The 23413-nt window shown below is 49.2% G+C and overlaps 1 protein-coding gene across 3 annotated transcripts in view; it reads right to left on the bottom strand.

The window, feature by feature from the left end:
• Positions 1-5094: 5094 nt before the first annotated feature.
• The window catches only part of PBX1 (PBX homeobox 1), a 124057-nt gene continuing 105738 nt past the window's right edge, over positions 5095-23413 (bottom strand). The window contains exons 6-9 of one of the 3 annotated variants that reach the window (XM_065841686.2): positions 21538-21697; positions 14462-14574; positions 12943-13032; positions 5095-6513 (exon numbers count right to left, since the gene is read on the bottom strand). In XM_065841686.2, coding sequence (XP_065697758.1) covers positions 6421-6513; positions 12943-13032; positions 14462-14574; positions 21538-21697 — 456 coding nt within the window. In that variant the 3' untranslated portion in view covers positions 5095-6420. The remainder of the gene's footprint in view (positions 6514-12942; positions 13033-14461; positions 14575-21537; positions 21698-23413) is intronic. The other 2 variants (XM_065841687.2, XM_071810028.1) reach the window with 2 other exon arrangements.

Below are 23413 nucleotides of genomic sequence, written 5' to 3'. Positions count from 1 at the left end.
CGACCATTCTACAGTTGTTTGGCATTTGAGGCAAATTGGAAAGGTGAAAAAGCTCAATAAGTGGGTGCCTCATGAGCTGATCAAAAATAAAAAGCGTCACTTTGAAGTGTCATCTTCACTTATTGTACTTTTCTTCATCAGATTGTGATGCGTGAAGAAAAGTGGATTTTATACGACAACTGGTGACAACCTGCTCAGTGCCTGGACCAACAAGAACCTCCAAAGCGCTTCCCAAAGCCAAACTTGCACCAAAGAAGGTCCCAGTTTATACTGATCTGCTGCCTGTCTGATCCACTCCAGCTTTCTGAACCCCAGTGAAACCGTTACACCTGAGAAGGATGCTCAGCAAATTGATGAGATGCACTGAAACCTGCAACACCTGCAGCCGGCATCAGTCAACAGAAAGGGCCCAATTCTTCTCCACACCGCCTGATGACACAACACACAATCGATGCTTTGAAAGTTGAACGACTTGGGCTACGAAGTTTTGCCTCATCCGCCGTATTCACTTGACCTCTCCCCAGCTGACTGCCAGTTCTTCAAGCATCTTGACAACTTTTTTTTCAGGGAAAATGCTTCCACAACCAGCAGGACCCAGAAAATGCTTCGCAAGAGTCTGTCGAATCCCAAAGCATGGATTTTTACACTACAGGAATAAACAAACTTATTTCTTATTGGCAAAAATTTGTTGAATTGCAATGGCTCCTGTTTTGATGAATAAAGATGTGTTTGAGCCTTCTTATAATGATCTAAAATTCATGGTCCCAAACCGCAATTACTTCTTTGCCGACCTAATATAATGTGAAATGGAAAAAGTGCAGGTGCTTGCCTTCAGGGTTTGCTTTGTTGCCTAAATGGGAGGAAATAGGGGGAAAAAAATCCCATTGATGACTGGGTGTCAGGGAGCAAAAGATGAGCAGCAGTAGCAGAAGAAAACGGGGTGTTGGGGGGGGGGGGGGATGAAAGCAAGGAAAATGCAAGCAATCCAGTTTGGTTCATGCGAGTTTTGTTTTGCCACAAGCAGCTGGCAAGCGAGGGATGATGCTGCACCCAGCACAGCTCCTCCACCCAACCCTAAACATTCTGAGAGGCTTCATGTGCCCTTTTCCCACCTTAAAAATAACCTCTTTTTTGCAGGAGGTGGGAAAGACCTGAGCTGGGAGAGGTGTGAGCTGCTACACACCAGGATCCCCCAGCCAGGGATCACACCACCTCCTCCCACCTGCCTTCTTTTTGCTCATCGGGGCCCAGTGAGACTTAGCATTTCTCTGTTTGGAGCCGGGATGAAGGTTTATTAGAATTAAACAGCTGGGAGCAAGATGATATTTAAACTGGTGTTAGGAGAGCAGCGTTGGAAGGAGATAATTCCTGGGGCGGGCTGGCAGCGCGGCGGCCGGGGGCTCGGCGGGGCTCCTGCCGGAGAGCGATACAGTTAATTCACAGCCGGAGCTGGAGGCTGGTCCGCGCTGATATTGCCGTGTTATTTAGCAGAGAAAGGTCAGGCCGGAGATTGAATAATCATTGACAAGAAATCCATGGAGGAGCGCAGGCGGCAGCTCCAGCATCCCCGGGGGGTTTGTTCCCTCTGCTTTGGTCCCCGCGGGGTGTCGGGGGGTTTGTAGCCCCGACCCTGCCTCTTTTCCACAGCTCAGGACTTGGGGAATCACAGCCCCCCTCTCCAGCCACCCCCTTTTTCATCTGTATCTCCTTTTCATCCATATCAGCTACGTCTCATGCCCCGACCTCTGGGGACTGGGCAGAGCGGTGCTGGTTTTTGTCCCATGTATAGACTCTTTTTTAAAACTGCAAACTATTCTTAGAAAAAAAAAAAAAAATTAAAACATTTCTGAGCAAAAAGCAATTTAGGGATTTTAGTTTAAAAAAATTAAAACCCAAACAAACAAAAGAAACCACATAAGAAACCTGCCACCCTTCCCCTGCTCCCCAGCCGCCATTCCCCTGTTCCCCAGCCCTGCTCCATCCCTGGGTGCGATACAGAAAAATCCTCCCCATTCTAGGGTATGTTTGGAAATAAGTCCACTAAAAAGTCCAAAAAAGCAATGAATTAAAACTGTAAAATGAAAAATCATAAATGCTTTTTTTTACGGAGAAATCGGCGTGTCCAGGAGCACCCCCCCCAACACTGCACCCCAAGTCCCTCCTGCCCCCGCATCCCCACGGGGGAACCCCCAGAGCATCATAGGTTCCTTCCAAAAAAACACAACAGGTTTGGTTTCAATTTTTTTTTTTGTTTGTTTTTTGTTTTTTTTTTTTTGCAACAAAAGAAACTATTTATTTGGAATATGCATTACCAGTACAAATCAGAAACTGTAAAACCTACACCTTGTTAGTATCGTCATAGAACATAAAAGTCTCAATTGGGATCAGAAAGACAGAGGCCTCTTTTTTTCTTTACAGAAGCAGAAAAGCTTAAATTTTCAAACCCAGGTCGGAACAGAGAGTCTTTTTTTTTTTCTTTTTTAGGGTTTTCTTCTTTTTTTTTTTGTCCTTTTTTATTTTTTTTTCTTTAATATTTGGAATCCAATAAGAAGAAGAAAAAAAAAAGATGGGGGGGAAACAGAAAAGAAAAAGCAACTCCGAACAGCTGGATCATTTTTACAAGAGATAGAAAGGGCTTTGCGAGAACAAAAATAAAACAAGGCAAACCGACAAAACCAACCCCCCAGGCAACGTCTGATTTACATCGTCTTAATAATAATAATAATAATAAAGGTGTATGAAAACAAAAGGACTCCACGAAACCTTGGGATTAAAAAAAATAACAGCCCAAACCCTAAACCGTTCAGTGATGTGAAAAGTGGTTTTTATTTGGGGAAGGGGGAGGAGGAAAATGGTTTTAAGACTGAAGCGATGCCAAGTGGCATCTGCCTCAGTGCTTCTCCTTGAACCCCGTGGCATCTCCTCCCCTAAAACTCCAAGGCAGTCAGCCAAGGATCTGGGGTTGGGTCTTCAAATGGGTGGGGGACCCCCTCCCCCCCCAAAAAACCCCAAATTAAAACAAAAACAACCGAAAAATCACTTTTCACATCACTTGGGTCACAGCTCAAAAGCGCAGGGGAAGCGGCAACGCCAAGGTCCAAATCAACTCAGCATCATCATCATCATCATCAAAGCCCCCCTCCCAAATAATGCAAAAAAAAAAAGTGAAATAAAAGGTAATTTCTGGGTCTCAACATTAAGAAACGTAAGTGTTAGACTGTACCTATTAATGCTCGCTATTCCAACCATTTTTTTTCCTTTTTAAAGTCTTACAAAATGAATTACTGTCACTTTTTTAAACATTGTGTAAGAAGAAATGAGTGTGCACAACTCTACACTTTTCTAGCATTCTTGAACTAATTCACAAATGCGAGAAAATGGAAAAAAAAAACCCAACCAAACCATGGGAAAAACAAACAAAACAAAAAGAAGATGAATGTAGGTAGTTTGATGTTATAAACTATACAGGAATGAAGCGCATGTTGCCACAGAAAGAACAGGGATGGGACCTTCTCCCTGTTCAATTTTGCGTCATTTTTTATTCTTTTATTATAAACACTATTAAATTCCAACTGCGTTTTTGGTTTTTTTTCTCCTTTATCTGAATATACAAGAACATTCATTATCAAATGTTCGTTATCATCAATACTACAAAGAACGAGACACAAATCGCAAGAAACAATGGAAAATGTTAATAAAGCTGAAAGAATCGTCGAGTTTTTTTGTGTTTTTGTTTTGTTGTGTTTCTTATTATTTTAGTTTCTGCAGGGTTTTTTTGTTATTTTTTTCGTTGATTTCTTTTTTGTTTGTTTTGTTGTGTTTTTTTTTTTTCTTTTTTTTTTTTGGTATCGAAGTCAGGATTTTCTGGGCAGAAAAACAAAAAAATACAACAAAAAGAAGAAGGAAAAAAACCCCCACAACACTCAGGATCGGGGAAGGAGAAACGGGAGGAGAAACAAACCCCCAAAATTTAAAAGAAATAAACAAACCAAAGGAAAAGGCAAGTGAGCGGCTACGGCAACGCGAACCGCAGGGACCAACCGGGAAACCCAGGAGGTGGTTTGCAAAGTACCGAGGAGGAGCGAGGGCCCTGCCCGGGCAGGGGTGCAGGGCAGGGGGACGCACCCCCAGCACGGGCCGGCTCTGGTGAACGGGTGGGTTTGGATCGTTCTGGTACGGTGGCGTTCCCGCCGGAACGGCACTGCTGCCGCTTCCGCCACCCTGGGAACGGCTTCGTGTAAAAGGAGCTGGAAATGGTTCGAAGGCTGCACTGGGGGAGGCTGGGGGAGGAGGAGGAGAGCGGGGAGGCGCACGGCTCGGGAAGATGGGCAGCACCGTCCTCGCGGGGAACCAACCTTCTCATTGCTCTGGGAGCAGCTGGGAGGGTCCCTCGACCTCACGTGTCACATCACGTCTGCAGCATCGTCCCCATCCCCAGGAAGGGATGCACAAGGAGGAGCAGAAAGGGTCTCACCGCTGGAGAATTAAGGACTAAGCAAGGAGCAGTGTGTGTTGTTTCTCATCCACCTTTCATGTCCTACTCTGATCCATCCCATCAGCTTAGAAACAGAAAATCCACTGTATGAGGACTTTAGGTATTTAGGTTAAGGTCAGAAATTTCAGAGCAAGTGTTTTGGAGCCTTCTGGGCTTGTTTCCCAACAAAAGGCAGGTTTCACCTTCACTTCGGGCGAGTCATGCTGCAAGGTGACAGCAAAAAGGTGGAAATTTTTCTGGCAGAGCTTTAACTTTAAATTGTTCTGCTTAACGCTGCTCTGAGCTGGCAGTTCCCATCTCCAGATGGTTGGTACCCGCACAGGCAGAGTGGGCATGGACATACAAGAGTGTGAGATGTTGCCAAGAGGCATCAGGGTCCATCACAAGGCGCCAGACACGCTGCACTCACCCTGGTCCCCAGGACACCCAGGGTCTTGCCGTGGGCCACCTCAGCCTCCTCGCACCTGCTGGAAGAACTGATGGCCAAAAGTATTGCCCAGGCACGAAGCTCAGCCCGTTGCTTGGGGCAAACCAGTCCCTCTGCACCCAGCTCCTCAACCAAAGCCATGTCCTCCCAGTTCTCAGCTGCTTGAAACTTGTCCAAAAAGTGAACTAGAAAAGCCACGCAGAAAATCCCATGAGTGCTCCCGTGACTTGGGATACTGCTCCCAGGATAAAACCAGAACCTTCAGTTGAACAACATCCCCGAGTGGGGCATCAACCCATCTCATAGAGCCTTCACCCTCAAGCAAACCTGTTGCATTAACCAAAAGCACCCGATGTGCTCACCCCACCATATCCAGCCTCGGGGATCCCACTGCCCATCCCTCACTGCCTGGCAGGGCTTTGGGATGGCAGCGGGTGGCACCACCCTCTGTGGGTCTTGCCTGCACTGGGGATCACACCTCCTCCTGCTTCTGCAGCGCGGCGTACTCCCGAAAACACGAGTCAACACCTCGTGACGCTCTCCTCGCCAGAAAAACACTCCACCGCCAGCCTCCCTAGCTGCTGTGAGGTCTGCTGGGCTCCCATCAATCCATGCCCGATCCCACAGAACACCGCAGAGGTGCTCAGCGCCTTCATCATCAGCGATGGCCAGTTCCCACCTGCCTCTGTCTCCCTTCTTTCCCTCCTGTCCTGCCCTCCAACAGCGGGCAGGGAGCATGGAGGGGTTTCACGGCTCATCCAGCTTTGGACGCACGGTAGAGCAGGGCAGGGACCAGGAGGAGTCAACAGTGTCCTCGGAGTGGGAATGGGCCAGTACCTTTTTGAAGCCAAGGGCAGCATGCTGGCTCCCTCTCCTACACGCACAGGGGCCCGTGTCCACAGGCCCTGTCACCGGCAGAGCCCGAGGGACAGCTCACCGAAGCAGGGCTGGGCATGGAGAGGCGATGTGCTGGCTGCGGCCGGCCCAGCGGAGATGACGTGGCAGCGAGGCTGCGGTGACAATTCCCTAGGGAGAGGTAGCGTGAGAGACGAGGGAGGCTGCCTGCGAGTAAAGGGGTGAGATGTGACTGAGGTATGTTTGTGGCTCCTCAGAAAGATGCCCAGTGCGAGGCCGTACACTGCTTTGGGGCTGTTTTGTGTCGCAGCGGTTGATTTTTGCTTTTCCTCCTTAAAAATCCTTCTACATGTTGACATATCCTTCGGTGGAAAGGGGTTGAGGGGAAGGGAGCGGTGTTGTGGTGGTGGCAGGGACAGGGGGAGAGCGACTTCTACCCAGAAAAGAAAGGGAAGAGAGTATAAAGAAGTGTCCAGATTGGCTGAAAAAAAGCATCCCGACGAAGAGCAGAGAAGAGAAGGAGTCTTCTTGTGTGTGCTGATTGGGTTCACCTCCAGTCTGACTGCTGCAGTGTTAGGAGAGGCGCCCTCCCCTCCTGCCCCCGCCGGGGCTGGCTCAGCCAGGGATGCAATTTGCTGGGAAATCAGTTGGAGGTATCAGAGTGAACGCTGCCAGGGCCTTCTGTGGGGGAGGTCACCGACGACGGGGTAGTAGCGTCTTGCCAACCTCCATTAGCCTATGGGGAGGGAGACACAGAGATGTCAGTCACCCAACAGCAGAGCTGGCCCTACCCAAACCACCCATCCACCTTGGGCCCCCTGCTTCTCCCTTGGCACAGGCAAAGATCATAGAATCATTTTGGTTGGAGGAGACCCTCAACATCATTCAGTCCAACCATTAACCCAACACTGGCACTAAACCATGTCCCTAAGGACCATGACCCTAAGACCTTTCCCCACATGGGAGGAGAAAAATAGCAAACACCTCACTCCAGAAACCCCATCCTGGGACATTACACAGCTCCAGGTGCTATGAAGACACAGAACAACGAATGGGTCCCAAAGAACCTCTGAGCTGTGCCATGTCCTCCAGCACAGCTCCATGTCCCCCCTTGCTCCCTTCCCGACCACCCTGTCCCCTGCACGGTCATATTGCCCATACGCTTCTCCTGCTGCTTTCAGGGATTTGGGCCACCTCTCTGCTCCCATTACAAGAGCCTTCCCTTCTTCTCTTTGCAGTAAAACCACAAATTTCTGCCAACTCGGGGCTGGTCCTCCACACTCCTCATCACCCCAACCCACAGCGTAACAGAGATGCCACCGGCATCCCCCCTCCGAGGGTTTGTACGGCAAAGCAGGGTGGGCAACTTGTTTTTCCTCCTAAAAACAGCCACAGAAGCGAATTCTGCAGCCTCTTGAGAACAGAGCTACCGGAGGGTCCTGACTGATGCACGCAGGATCCTGCAGCACACAGAAGCTGCTCCTCTGGGGCTGCCATCCCCTTTGTGGAGGATCAGATGTTGCACCCACCCTCCTCTGCTCACTCTGACATTGATCCAGTGCTTGGCTAATTAATCCTTCCCAACCACTGCCTGAGCGAGTTGGTAGCAGTGGCTGTCCCACTTCAGACACACCCGGGCTGTTCTGCCCTCTCTGGCTCCCCATCCTGGCACAGGGCATCTATCACTGGCCCTGACAGCTGGACCCCAAAAACTCCCAAAGTGAAGTAAGAGCAGGAAAATCCTCAATGCCCCAAACATCCATCTGGGACTTGCGGGTGGGTTGTCCATGCTGCCGACCAGCTCCTGCCTGCCCAGGAGGCAGCTGAGATGGGAGCAAAGAGCTGACCCCCATTCTGAGGGGTGAAATCACCTTGCAGAGGGACACACAGAAAAGAAAAAAGACAGCGGCATGCACAGACAGAACGGGAAGCATTGAGAGACCTCCCCATGCCCACCATCCCCACCAGCCTCCGTCCACAGCGGGGCCCCGACCCTCCGTCCCCGCGCTCCCTGAGATGCAATATCCACCCTTACGCGTCTTGGGCCGCTGCAAGAGGCAGCAATTACCGTAGATTATCAGCCCAACAATGACAGGCCACGTAAAAAGAGACACAGAGCCAACTCCGCCGCCCTGAGACTGGCATATTCAAGTACACTTAGGACATTAATAGCAATTTACGTGCCATCAGTGAGAGAGAACCACAATAGCTGTGCTGGCAGCCTCTTATTACCAAGCCTGTTATTTGTTGGAGTTACAAGCTATAATCACAACAGAAAGTTTCAAAACCCTTATCTTCCGTGACGCACCAAATCTATTTCAGAGCTGTAATTGCTATGTCACTGGAGAGTTTGCTGCTTAATGCACTCAGATGCCATTTAGTGTTTGCAGGGTCATTACGGCAAGCAGGAGTGGGGGAGCAGAGGGAGCCGCACCGAGCAGGGCTCCGTCCCCATTGTGCTCCACTATTTTCAGTGAGGCTTTTGCGTGCCAGCCGCGGCTGGAAGGAGCGAGAGAAAGAACATCTTGCAGACCTACTGCGGTGCCTTGGTGTTTAGCGCTCTGCCCCCTCCAAAATGCTGGGGAGCCCCATGGTACTGCAGACTGGGAATCAGCCTTTGTGTGTTGCAGGAGTTTGTGCTGCCCGTGACCACCTCGGTCACATCCATGGGAAGCCGAGAGGATGCTGAGAAGAGGCAGACAAGGATCCCGCACCCTCCTCCTGGCCCAAGTTACAGGTCAAGAGATGGAAAGGAGTCCTCAAAGTTGGCCGTGACTTTATCATCTTGACAACATCCTTGATATCTGGCCTTCCATGAGGAGGCCAGATCCTTCCCCAACCACACTCATCCCTCCTTTCCTGCAGTTCACCCTGTTGCTGCACAGACCACACCATGTGCAGGACATATCTGATTCCACCCATTCCACATCATAACCATTCAGGCCAGCCCTGCTGGCCTTGAGATCTGACTGTAATAAATCCCTTGGGGTCTCCCTCATAGATGGAGTCTTCTGAGGAGGCTGCTGCTCCTCGCAGGACCTCTTGAGGAGCCCCTGCACACAGCTGTGACTTGTTCTGGAGGGGCAGAAGGTAAAGACGGAGCAATAATCTCCAGGACATCTCTTCAAATGTCATCTCCTGGTGCCAGAGCATCAGCAAGTCCTTGGTGGCTGTCAAAGTGGTGGAGCACCAGTAACGGACCACTGAAACAACTGGTTTTGGTGCCTGTTTCTCGGGTCTTAGAATTTTTGTCACCTCCAGTAAGTCTGGTTGGCCCTCTGCCTAGCCTCCTAAGTGGGGCTGGGGGATGACATTCTGTCTATTTTTAACGGAGCCTCCTGCTTTGCATGGAGGCTGTCATGATGTCCCACCTTCTGTGACCAAATTATTTTCCCACCACTGACAGGGCAGGCTGTCAGGTCAGCCTCCCAACACACCAGAAACCAGCAAGTCTGACAGGCAGGGAGCAGCCTCAAAGAGGTTTCACACCTCTGAGCTTTTAAGAGCTTTTATTGGGGTCTCCTCATAAGATGCAATGAAGCTCTTATCACACACCAGAGAATCCAGCCTTGTCTGGCCATTGTGTTCCAAGGGTCAGGGCAGCAGTCTTGAGGACACGCCAAGGCATGTCTGACAGATGGAGCCCAGGCAATGAAGCCTGCCATATCCCAGCTCATGATCATGATGATGAACCATAGCTTGATCATGATGGTGAACCACAGCTTGCTGAGGAGCAGAGCAGCAGCTTCCAAGACCTGAATTCTTGGAGAAAGGGGTCTGAGCACAAGCGAGGAGGTCTCAGCTCCTACAGGTATCAGTGCTCAGTGGTCCTTGCTGACAGGAGTGGATGCAAAACTCAACAGCACAACCTGCCAGTGACTGCTGCCATCACAGTCACACAAACCACTCTGTAAATAGGCACAACTCTGCACAACTGAGCTTTAAATCAAAAACCTTGCACTCTGATGAACTTTACAGCCCCTCATTTTAGACTTTTTTAACTTTTAAATTATCTATAAATAAAATTAAGAGATTTCTGAAACGTTTTTCCTTTAAGATGACTATAGCTCATTCATTAATTAGCAGACAGGGGACCTAAAACATTTTGTGGATTTAGGGCACATAGCAGCAGCAGGAAGGGCGATGTTTTGAGTTGGGACCTTCCAAAGGATTATGGCAATAAGGACCCAACTTCTACTAGAACCCACCAGAACCTTGACATCCAAATGCTTCGAAACCCCGAGCCCTGGGGACCTCCAGCTGGGGGGACACATGCACGGACACAAACAAGTACTGTCCAGAGAGACCAGATACCTTTCACTTCACGGTGCAAAACCTCCAACCTCAAAGCCTGCAAAAAGGGCTGCCTCAGGCCCCAAACACCCCCTCCATTCAGGTGGGGGGGTCCCTCCTTCCTCTCAGTGCTATCCAATGCTGGGTATCCTCAAAACAGCTTCTGCTTCTACCATCCCTCCATCAGCAAGAGCATCCCTGATCCTCAACAGGACCAGCCCTGTCTGATGCCATCTCCACCTGCAGAGGAGAAGGCGGCTGTTCCCATTCTGCCTCAGCCATCACTGCCGGTCACGGAGATGGGACTTCGCCCATTATCCTGCTAACGATGCAGAACCGACTCCAGCCCTTCCAGGCCCGTGGAGCGGCCTGTCAGACATCGAGCAGCAGAGCCACAGAGGGAACGAGGCTTTGGGAAGATTCCCGTCCTCAGCTGTCATGACTTACACACATTTAAAAATTCATCCTCCACCAAGGAAGGCAAACCTCGAGCGCTGTCTCCCCCGCCAAGGTTTGCAGCGGTGGAGTTGGGCAACCTGCTGCTGACTTCCCAGTCCTGACAGGCTCCGGGGATGACTTAGCCTCAGCCTCGTGCAGACATCTTTGTGACAGGGCTCTTGACTAGGTTTCGGCTCATCTCCTTCCAGCAGCTCACGGGGATGCTGGGGTGACGCGGGGATGGCAGCCTTCCGTGTCACTAGCAGCTTTCCTCTGCATCGCGCTGCCCTTCCTTGGCATTAAAGGGTTCAGGGGAGAGGCAGGGAAGCCCTGCCTGCTAGGCGACAGCCACCCTGCCTGCGCTTGAGCAGCTCTCCAGGACCTTGCGCAGGACCAACGCTTCCCAGAGGGCAGCCACGCTTCAGGGTGGACAAAGTGGAGTCCATCAAGGGACCTAGCTGGATGGGAAGACACTAAGTGACAATAAAAGATACAGGTAGGAGCATGCGGCCTGGGGTATGGAGGAAACAAAACATTTTGGGACAGAAAGACAACCCAGAAGACACTTCCCAAACTATCTGCTCAGCTCTGGACTCCCTGCCTTGCTCCCTGTGCCTACCAGGAGCTTTATGAAGAAACAAAGAATCACTCCCCAAACCCAGGTGGTCACTCTGCCCACTTGCCACCCTGCCCCTCTCTGAACAACATCCAGTTTGGGCTCCTGTCCTCCCCAGAAACCAGCCTGAGGAGCCATCAGATGCCACCATGCTGGGTCCTCATTTGGGAGATGCAGGGGGCAGCGCTCAGCCCCTGGCGCTCCCAGCTCACCAATTCTCAGTGCTGTTCATGGTGACACTGGTTCTCCCAGTACCCCAGCCAGAAACGCTCAGCGCTCCTTGTCCTATTTGGCTTTTGAGTTTCCACTACTTCTTTTTTCTCCTCTCCCCTACTGCCCCTTCCCTGCCTCGTAATCCCCAGTAGCAACCCTCCCCCCCAAATTTTGGCTTAACCCAGCTCACTGTTATTTTCCAAGCCAACTGCAACCACAATCAGCTCAGCCTCTTTCCTTGGGGGTATTTTAATTTATACAAAAGTATCATCTCTTATCATGATCAGCCTGCGATTCATTTACTCTCTAAGTATTAAAAAGCCAGAAAGGGAATAAATTCAAGCGCGTGGAGAAATTAATGCGGAACGATAGGCTCTTTCATGTGGCATTTCCAAGTGCCGTTTTTGCAACGGGCTTATGTAATGAGACATAATTATCTGCACATGTTCAATTACATTACTTCACAAATCCTCCCTGCCCCTGTCTCTGCCTCCTGACGTCAAGCGTGGTGCCCGCAGGAGAGGGGAGCGCAGCCCCCTGTCCCGCCGCACCCCTCTCCCCGTGCCAGCCCAAAGATGGTCACACACAAGGTGACAACCGGCACAAGCCTTGGCTGGGAGGGTGATGGGACCGGACAGTGCACCATGCCGGGGTGCTCCACCACAGGACCACCATCCCACCCAGAGAGCCACCCCACCTCAACCTTCAGCCTCCTCGATGGGGATCGCAGCAACCAGCCACGTCCAAGGCCACCCACCCCTCCTCTGTGCCACCTCGGACACCACCACCACCACCCACTCGGCGCTCACAGCCTCCTTTTCCAGGCTGCCCTCTTCTCCCAGCTTGCTGTCACTGCCGCTGAGATGGTGGACGATTGATCTGAGAAATGAAGTTGGATTGCTGTCCCGAATCTACACTGGGTTCTCCTTGTGTGTGTCTGATCGATTTCCCCCTGTGCGACACAGCTTGTCGCTACGAATTTTCATGCTAGTCAGAACCCGCCAGCGCACCCAAGAACAAGGAGAAGATGCTCCAGAGACCGCCCTCCCCCTCGCATCCTCCCCCAGCCTGGTTGGGCGAGGTTTTCTTGGGTTGACGTTGGTTGGCTTTGTTGATTTTTATTTTTTTCTCTTTTTATTTGCGAGCGTTATTGCCGCCAACCCCGTCGCTTTCGGATGCCGGCCAGGGATGGGTTATTTTTAGATGGTCGCTCCAGGATGGTGCCATTGGCCTCCATGTGGAGCCACCTCTGGACCGGGGTGTTTGTGGTGACATTCCCCACCGCGGTGACGCGAGGTGTCACCTGTTTAGCAGCTCCTCTCGGCCGAGCGCGTGTGGCCGCAGGTGCCGGGCAAACGCTGATCGGCTGTGACAGTCCTAGACGCCAGCTGCCTGCACAAAGCCTGCCCGGTCGCCACTTTTTTTGTGGGCAAAGCTCTGCCGTTGGCGTGACCGATACAGAAGCAATAAACTAGGTGACCGTAAAAGCAAAGACAAGTCCTACTAAGTGGCATTCTGAGCCCTATGGCTTTGAAATAATTGGTAGTGAGAGAACAAAAAGGAAAAAAATAAAAACAAGAACCCAAGCCTATTTTTTTTTCTTACACTGATGCCCTGCGGACTATACATCTGACTTGCTGCGAGTCCGTCACTGTATCCTCCTGTCTGGCTGATAACATGGCGAAGGGTATCCACCTAAACAGACCAACGACAACAAAGACACAAATTAGCGTGAATGAAAGGTTAGTGGGGAAAAAACCCACTTTGGTTTATCTTTGGCAAGGTAAAAACAAACAGTAATAATAATAATAATAGAAATAATAATAATAATGGTATATATTTAAAGAGGGGGAAAAGAGAACTGCAGTTGATCTCGTAGTGAGAGCCAAGCAGAGGAACGCTCCTGCCTCCCTTGCCACCCCCCGCCTGCCCCATCACACTCTCCTTGGTCCCAAGTCTTGCAAAGAAGAGCGGAGAGGGAGAACAGGGATGACAAGCGTAGGGTGGAACCTCCTGGAGAACATCACTGCCGCCAGCTTCACCACCGTGCTCCAGGACCCACCTTCCTATCCCCTTCCACCCTTCAGCCCCAAGCACCGGGATGCTCACAGCAGTGGAAGGAGATCCTCAGAGCCAGCCAAGTGCCTTCATTTTGGAGGGCCCAGGAGGAGAACATACCTACCATGGCAAAGGCACCGGTAGCTCCTGTTCCTCTCCCTCCACTCCCCCAGCCCAGCCCCGGCAGCGGGACGCATGGTCAGCACGGATGGCATCCAGCACGGCCAGGGGAGCAACCTCGGCTTTCGAGAGCTCTCCTTGCCCGATGCAGAAGTGTCAGAGTGGTTGTTGTCTCTCAACACAGTACAGAGCCTTAGATGCCAGAGATCGGACTCATGGCACATCTGGACGCCAGATGGGAGGTGGGAGATCTGAATGAATTCCTGGCTATTTAATTTTTTTTCTTTTTTGCCAAAAGCACAGGTTGACATTTCAGTAATGCTACTCAAAGCTCCCCTGCTCTATCTTGCTGGTGTGTACATGGGTGCTGTGAGTGCCTGCGCTTTGGAGATGATGAGGGGTGGCTTTTAATTACCAAAAAAAACCAAAAAGAAAAATCTAGCTGTGTATTTGAGCATTTCTCGCCTTTCAGCAGACACGTGGTTTGGCATCACAAGAGTAAGTGGAAGCCTTGTAAAACGAGACACCAGTCCAAACATCTGGCCCCTTCCCTTGGAATAAAGCAAGTAGAACCTAAACCTCAGCTGCTTTTGTTTGAGGTCATGCCTGTTCTCCTAAGCCTCCTCTCCTCCTAGTACGACTATCAAGCCAGAGCCAAATGCATTCACAAAGTGTGGGCAACTCTCCTCAAGACCATGGTTGTTGGTTTGGTTGGGTGTTTGGTTTTCGTTTCTTTTGGATTGAATTTTTGGCGGTTGTTGCTGTTGCTTTTTTTTGGTTGGTTGGTTGGTTTTTCGGTTTGGTTTGCCTTTTTTTAACTGTCGGTTGGTTTGTTTGTGCTGGTTGAGAATTGCTCTTTTTCGGACGGGAAGGAGAAGTGCCAATACAATCAAAGGCTCCTCCAACACTAATGCATTCACTGGCAGTACATCGGATGGGTCCCTACCTGTGACTGCACGTTGGCTCCAACCTGGGCCCCTTGGTAAGAATCCCCATTGAGAGACTGCACGCTCATGAACAAATCTCCAGAGTTTGACATGTTAAAAGAACTGGAAGAACCTGGAAAGGAAAGAGTGAGGCACCTGAATCACAGAAAGGAAAAAGATCCACCCCATGACTCTCAGCCAAGAGGAAGGAACAACATGCAAAGCAACCACAAAAACAAAACACACAGTCAGGTTAGTAGTATAAAGAACAGAGCAAGCAAAACAAAACAAACAAAAAAAAAAGATGCACTCTTGAGGTTATTCAAAGCCACATGTTGTTACAGCTCAATGCCAAGAACATTCTTCAACAGCTCCTCAGCTGAAGGAAGGATTCTTCATGCTCTGGACCGAGACAAACAAAACCCAGCCTGGAGGACTCAGACAACCCTTTCCCTTCATTTCAGGGCATCAAAATCCTTCAGGTAGCTTTGAAAATCTCGGTTGTTGGAGGTGTTCACCCATCAGACTGCACTGGAGAAGAGAATTACCCAAACAAGCCTCGCTGTCGAGAGCAGAAGCCTTTTTGGGTCCACACTACTGTTTCTGAGAAGCTCAGATCAGGGGGGGTAAGTCTACATCAGGCTGCTCTCTGCAGGGTGAGCACGTCCAGACCCCATCCAGTTCCACGGCCGGAGCCCGAGGGAGCTCAGCGAGGGAGCAGCGCGTGGGCTTTGCCTTCAGGACATCAGGAACCCAGCGCTGGAAGGACTTGGAGAACATCGGGAGCGAAGGCTTGCAAAAAACGTGAAGGAATCTGGGCTAGACTCCCAGCACCTGTCACGTTGGCAAGTGTCTTTCATCATGATGGGCCATGAGAGAACGCAAGGGTGTCACAGCCCTCCTGGGCCAGCTGCCCCAGAAGAACAAGCTCCATAAGCAAATTTCCCACCGCATGCATCAGTCGCCCATGTTATGCTAAAAGATTTTAAAGGTGAAGACAACTGGGTGGGATCAGGAGAAGAAAAAACACAAATGAAGAAAAAATCCCACCTTTGCAGAAACAAGGGTTTCTGCTTTCAGCTTTGAGATAACTGAGCACCTCCTCAGCTACTGAATGAGAGACACAAACCCATTATGTAACTGGAAGGTGGTGAAGGAGGGAAGGGGGTTAAAAAAAAATAAAAAGGTTTTATGGGATTATTTCAGAACTTGTCGTGCAGATCAGCGCGTTAAGTGTGAGACAGCTCAACGTGCAAGGTTTGGTTATACACATGACGTTAGCCTTGGAAAGGAGAGACTTCAGGGGCCCAGGTCAGCTACGCTTTCAGCTCCAACCCCAGATACACTCTCATATCTCCACTGCCATTTCCAACTTGGAAGAACTGGCAACCACAGTCCTGGTGGAATTGCCCAACTATGGCTCATGCGTACGCTCTGAGAAATGCCTGGCAATCCCTCTCCCTTCGCTGGAGAGAGAAGAAACAACTCTGGACAGACCCCAGGTCTGCCTTAGAGGTGGACCAGGAAGGCTCCTCTGAAGGAAGCCACCTCCAAGAAAGGTCACGGAGCAGGTGGCAGGTCTATGCTGGAGACTTCATGTTCACTAAACTCTCTGCTGCTCTCTGCAACTGGCTCTTTTGTCAGGTGCTGGCAATTCTCAGATTTGAAGGCAAGCAGAAACATCACTGCTAGATACAACGCCCACGACAGTCAAGAGAAAGACTCATCTGGAGCACAGCGAGTCCTGGATCAGGAATAGCTCATTGTCTGCGCTCACTGTCATCCCTGCCCAACCCGTTCCAGACGGCAACCCCACACCGCGGCGTAAAGTCACCCGGACTCGTCAGGAGGCAGCTGTAACCATCACCTCCTCTGCTCAGCTGGCAAAGGGCTCCTGTCACTTCCTGACCTCTCCAGTCAGTCGCTGTTTTAAAGGCAAAAAAACTATGGAAAGGAGCTGACAGACTGAGGAGAGCCCACCCTGAAACTGCTCGACCTTAAGCACGAAGTCGGGCACACTTCACAGACACAAAGATGCTTCCAGCTGGGTTTTCTGAACTATCGCTTTGGCCACCGGCATAAAAGCACAAAGCAATAACATGCTTTTGTACTCCAGAGTGGCTGAGAACCAAAGGACTTTGCAATTACTGCTCACGAAAAGCAGAGAATATTCTCCTGTCCTTTTAAGGTGAGCAGAAATCTTTGAGATCACACAAACACTCAGTGGCAGAGCAAGATTTCATCCCACCTTCCCCTGCCAATATAAAATTATAACAATAATAACAAATAAAAATGCCATGAACTTAACTGATATTTTATAGAAACTTAACAAACCTGACCATAAAATTGAGGCTGGGAAGAAGGAAATAAAAATAAACAAACAGCCAAAAACTCTAGTTCTGAAGAGCACTGGTGTCTTGGAAATCACGAGGAGTGCTGGAGATGTCACTAACAAGATATATACTGTTATTGGCACAGGGTATTTTTACAATATATGTGCATATCTAAACGGTAAATATGTCTTGCTGCTGATGCGGATGCAAAGATTAAATATGCGCATACCAATGGTCCTGCATGTATGGATGAGTTTGTATTGGAGGCGTAACTGCAGAGAGCCCTTTGCGCTGCCGCTCTGCTGCTTCAGCACTCCGCTGTCTACGTACGGGCCATGTATGAAAATTACGATGGCCCAAAGTCTCAGAGACACGGCTACGAGGGGCTGGTGCACTGGGGTGGGAGAAGGGCAGGAACGTGAAGAGCACTGAAAATTAAGACTCTGGTATCCTCCACGGAGGCAAGATCTAAGAATGCAAGTCAAATCCTTCCACTAGAGGAGGCTCCATCATAAATCTAATCTGTCCCTCTGAAACGCTCTGTTATGAACACACCAGTCTTCAGTGGTCACAATTTGATCTGAGGCTCAAGTAACAACCATCTTTGACTTATGAGCCCAGGAGGAAAGGACTAGTCCCTTGATGCTATTGTGTATAAACCAAAAAGAAAGCCAAACCCACAACAGAAAAAACAACACTTTTCATTACTTGTAGCAGTGTGGAACAGTGGTTCACCTTCAGTATCTAGACATGTCATCAAATCCAAGACCTATCACCACTATGCCTTAGTGCTGAGTTTCTATCAGTTCATCACCAGCTTTAGAAAGAGCACTGGAAATGTTTAAACAAGGTATGGTACTTCGATCTTGACACTGGGTGAAAGCCTACATCAAAACAACACCCACAAACAGACCTCTGCCATTCCTAACATTTCTGATGAGTAAAACCCACTTCAAGTTTGCCTCCAATTCAGGAACCTTGCCAAGCCTGATTGCTGGTATTTCTTGTACCACCTCTCCAGTTCTTCAGAAAGCTTCTTCTCCAGCTTCTCTAATGTATTCTTTAACATTTTGACAGTGTCAACTTCCACTTCTAAAAAGTCCTTTTCTCTAAAGTATCCAACAATTCAAACAGCATCAAGAATAAACAAATATAGTAACGGTGTTCATTGAAGCTGAAATCAAGCCGTCCTCATCTGCTGCCTCCATCACCTACCACCAATGAGACAGAGATCCAGCACACTGAACCACTGAAGTCAACTTTGGTCATGTATACACATTAAAGTCAATGACATACACACATTGAGAGCACAGAATTTACCTTCCCTGTAACTTTTGCTTGTGTTCCTACCATAGACAAAGATGAGGGAAGAACACGATGGACCATGCAGCTTCTCAGCTGGACAAAGCCACTGAGTTTGACAGGTCTAGAAGCCTGGGATGACCCAGCAGGACATTTATTCTTTTGCACTTGCCAACCAACATTGAAGACAGTGAGATCATGACCAGAGCAGCAGGGTCCTCTCCAGTGCTGTGTTCTGGACAGGTGATTGCAACAAATGGAGAAAGGCAGAGAAGACACAGCAATCAGGCCTGTGCCTGATGTAGTACATCACTGGGGAGCACTGCACCCTCCATCAGCAGCTTTGTAAGAAGATTTTTACAAAACGAGAGAGCGAGCAAGAAAAAAACACATCAGTTTAGGACAATTTTGGCTGCTCTCTGTGGAGGATTTCACTGGATGTCATCACCTGTGTGTGGCCCTTGAGGACTCTGTTTGGCAAAAGGGTCTGCCCACATAAAATAGCTTTCATTTGCCATGGTTTTTTTTGTGCTGAGACTGTCTGGGCAATCTAAGTGAGGATGGGGAGTTGTTAGCCCAAATACACCAGGCATCTCAGCTTATTTGAACATCTGGCTGATAAAGCCCAACTGTGCGTATTCAGGATGAAAAGGTGTTTGACATTCAGGCCTGGGTGACCGAGGATGGGGGACCCTGCTCTGAACATGCCAGATGGCCAGACAGATGCAATCCTTGTCCTTGTCAACGTGTGGCCAATCTCTTTGACTGACTGTAGCCATTCACCGATCTCCGGTAACATGGGCATCAATGCAGAGAACAGATGGGCCTGCGTAGCCACAGCAGAAATGAATTTAGCTCCTGTCCCAGGTCCCAGTGCATCCACTTCCATCTCCTCTTCCAACATCACGGCTCTCCAGGGACAGTGTTGCAGGTCACTTCTTTCTTGTGACCTGTCCTTTGCCTACCCTCTTTCTTTCCACATGCCCTACAATGTATTTAAACCAGAAGATCCCAAAAATTCCCTGCAAATCCAGCCTTTGCTCAGCCTCCTTCCTCACAAAAGTCTCAGCCAATGATCTAAAACCAGGAAAAAGTCCATGGTGTAAAAGGATGGGCATCAGCCATCTTAGTTCTTCACCTCTTCATCCATTTTGATGTTCCTCCCAGGGCAATTCAGCACATCCAGATGGCTCTTGGCCCTTGACACCGTCCTCCAAACCTTTCATAGGCAGGTTATTTCAGACCCAGTGTGTAAGCTGTGCTTCTTGCTGCTAGCACCTCCAGGACAACCAGAAGCAGGAGAAGTCACAAACCTTCAGATATCCTCAGGATGGGCTTTGCCCCACAATGTGGCGATGCAAGGATGTTTGATTGAGCTGTTACATCCCCACGGTTCAGCTGAGGAGATCTTCCCTTGCTATTCTGGACCTTTGGATCTGACTCCAGTTGAAGAAAAGAGGAAAAGAAGGAAAAGCTGTGTCGCTTTGGTCCAGGCTGATGTGGACTGCAGCAGGCATCTCCCTCAACATCTCCCTTTGCTCTCTGCCTTCCAGCCTTTTCTACAAGGGGGTGTTAAAGTCAACAGACCCCACATGACCAGGTATTTTGAGTGAACTGTCTGGAAAGGATGATGACATTTTTAAAACTATCTGAATCTTCAGCAGTTCAAACAATAGAAGGAAAAGGGGAAAAAAACCCTAAACAAACAAAAAAGTATCAAACAACGTTCCTGCAAACCATCTGTTCCTGCAAAACTCTGCCGTATCCACCTGAGCCCTCTGAGCACATCAACCGAGCCTAAGCAGGTGGCAGAGCTCGCTCACAGGCAGCTCTGGGCAAGGAGGAGGAGGGAGAGAGGCCCCCCAGCAGCATTTCTGACCTGTAACATCTCTGCTCTAGGTAGCTCTGTGGGCAGACCCCTAGCAAGCAACACCTCTTCTGGAAATCAGGGGGTTGTGTGTAGGGACTTCTCTCCACTGCCCAATTGAATAAGCCTTCTACCACTCGCTTCTGTGCCAGCCACCCAGGTAAGTCCCTGCAAGGCGTGCACCAGTTCCCCAGCACAGAGCAGGGCTGCTTTGGGAGACCAGCCAGAGACACACGACACTGGCTTCTCCTCTTGTTCGACCCCTGGCTCTCCACTTTCCACTCAAATCCTCCAGATCTGGGGCTGCTTCTGGGGTGTGATTCCTCTGCTGGCTGTCACAGGCAGGGCTGTTCTCACTACAGAAGCAGGTCCTGATAGCAACCAGCGTTTGCAGGGTGGACCACGGGTGGCCTGCTTAACATCCAGTTTCTCCTGCTGCCCACATCATTTCCTTCCTCTAAGCTGCCTACCTGACAACAGTGAGCATCACCCCCTGGTGAAAGGGCACCACGAGCAGACACTGAGCTCTAAGGCACAAAAGTGACACATTCCCCCTCACCCTCCCGCCTCTAAAAAGAAAAGCAGCACACAGATATTTGTATGAGTAACAAAGTAAATGGTACGCATGAAGATCACTTCCCCCCCCACCTCCTTTTAACCAAATCCCAATTTTCCATCGCTCTTTGGAGCGGAGCACGAGCAGCCAGCTGAAGCCTGGGAGCATTTCTGGGTTGGTCGTCCTCGTGCTAGGGACCACACATGAACCAAAGCATCGTTCTCTGGCAGAGGAGTTGAAATCTGGGCAAAGTGCTCTGTGCCTTTGACCCTCAAAACAAACAAATGGAAACCACAGCAAATGGGCAGGGACAGGGGAAAGGGAAGGACCCATGGACTTCCCTGGATTGCACTGACACAAAGGGAAAATAAAATTCACACAGAGCACACACTTGCAGGTGATCCAGACACTGTCATGTAAGCAATCAACGGTAACCACAACAGAAGGAAAAATCAAAGGATAAAAATCTACCCAAAACAACCCCCAAAATGTTGTGAGTTAGGACATCCCAGAAATATTCAATTTTATCCATTAAGGTCACCCATGCTTTCATCATTACGCAATGACATTTTAATTATATTTTTTTCTCCCCACGAAGTGCGAGCAATCCCAGCAATCTTTTTTTCACATCATTTTTCTTATTTTGTGTTTACCATCTATGCACAAAACCCCCAACCCCACGCTGTCAGTCACAAGGTCTGATCACATCATTTTTCCAGCAAAACAGAACAGGGAAGGGGAAGAGAAAAAAGAGAGAAGACAAAAAAGAGGAAAAAAGAGCGAAAAGAGAGAAAAAAGGTGTGCGTGTGTGTGTAAGCAAATAAACTACCCCCCCCCCAAAACAACCCCCAAAACCAAACTCATATCTCTTTTCTTTAATTATTTTTTGAGACCACAAAAGTGAGCCAACCAAAACCAGAAAATCAAAATTGAAATAACCAGAGGGAAAGAACAAAAAGTTTAGAGGAAGGGGGGAAACAAACAAAAAAACGAACACTAACAACCCGAAATAAAGAAAATGAACCAACAAAAACTAACCAGCTGAATTGGGAGTTGAGGGTGAGTTAGCCTGGCTTCCATGTGCTGACACGTTGGTAGCCGTGACAGCCGTTTTGGCAGCATAAATATTGGCTTCTTCTTGGAATTTACCTATGTTCTTCTTGTACCGGATTCTCTTATTTCCAAACCAGTTTGATACCTAGAGTGAGTTCAAGAGAAGACAAAGACGTTAATGTTTCGGCTCTGGTGAGTGCAGCTGGTGAGGAAGGTGGATTAGCTCAGGTTGAAAAGTGCATATTCTTTTTTCCCTCATTCCCCCCATTTTCTTAGCTGTGGAAGGAAGCACCTTTTAACTGCACATGCCATACCAGGCCCAGGAAAGGTGGTGGGAACGAACTGGGAGCATTGGGTTTGTGCAGATACATCTGGCTGGATGGGTCATACACTATGGGGATGCTCCACAGGAACCACTATACCCACCCCATGAAAACGTCAGATGGGTTTCAAAAAATCTGAGAAAGTCAAATTACCCTGAAATTGCACAATTTGAAAACAGGTACGTGTCATTTTGGAAGTTTTTATTTGCTCCATCTTGGTCTCCCTTTGATGGGGACAGATGCCTTGGTTCCTGACGTCCCTTCTCCTGTCTTTGGAGATGCCAGTGTGGTTTTCAGGGAAAAGATCCAACAAATTTACTCAGGCCAGGCTGACACACAAAATTGCCTTGGTAGCACTGAAGCTCTGCTTCTGATCCATCTGTGTGAAATCAGTGCAAAAGGTCAGAAGTGGGTGTTTTTCATCCAGTTGAAGTCGGCTTTGTAGGGTTTAAGCATGAGCTGCTACATAAACCGGGAGCTTCGGGGCTGGTATCTGGCCAGAACTGCTTCTCATGGAAAACGTCATGGTACCTCCCAAAACACCATGAACTCAGCATTCCCAAAAGTCCACTCAGTACTTTGCTGATGATAACCCTGTTCACTTGTGGGCACTGTGAACAGTTTCAGAGAAGACATGGGAAAAATTCAACCTGCAATTTGGAAGCAGCTCTCAGCTTCTCCTTCGACAACACTGAACACAGAGAATCAGAGGAATGTTTTCCTATGTGCAGATATCTAAGCAGAAGACAACTTCCAGCCGCTACTGACCTTGTTTGAGAAAGCTCATCAGGATGAAGAGAATGGGCAAATGTCAGAGGATGCTGCAGCTCTCCCAGCAGAGCTCCAACACCCCAAGTATTGCTTGGAGCTGCAGTCTTGAACTAGCAGATCAACCCCTTTGGTGGGACTCCAAGGACATTCTCCCTTTGCTTGCTGGTGAGAGCAAGTACATCAGCGCTCCCCCTTCCGAAAGGCCTGTCTGAGCACCAGGATGCAGAAGACCATACTAGACGTTCATCCTGGGAAGCTCATGATTTTTCCCTCATCTTAGGGAAATTCTTTTAGCTTGGGTGTTGACAACTGAAACCCATATGCTATTATTCCTATGATGCTTTCTATCTGCACTGCTATCAGCAGCTTCTACACAGAAGTGTCTTCATCCACCAATTTATCTGCTACTGAACTGCAGGTTTCTAACCCTGCGCTGCTGCAGAGCAGGAAAAAAAGAAAATATAACCTGCAGAAACTCCTGGGAGGCAAAAGGTAGCAACTCAGATCAGCAGCCAACACAGATCTGGGAACGAACATTTCAATGGCACCAGGAGCAGGTGCTGTTTGTGAGAAGCTCCATTCCACTTCTTGGGTCAACTTTCTCATTGATGACAATGTGCTCCTTCCTGGTCTTCCCACTTGGTCCTCTCTCTACAACAGCTCTTGGGCTTCAAATGCTGGAGCCAGTGGATGAACTCTGAGCATCACTGGGAAGGAAATGGGGATCAATGGCCACCACGATCTATCTTCATCTTAAAACTTGTGAA

This window comes from Patagioenas fasciata, chromosome 6 (genome assembly GCF_037038585.1).
Source record: "Patagioenas fasciata isolate bPatFas1 chromosome 6, bPatFas1.hap1, whole genome shotgun sequence".
Classification (NCBI taxonomy): Eukaryota; Metazoa; Chordata; class Aves; order Columbiformes; family Columbidae; genus Patagioenas; species Patagioenas fasciata.
This window is presented reverse-complemented; position numbering and strand designations above follow the sequence as displayed.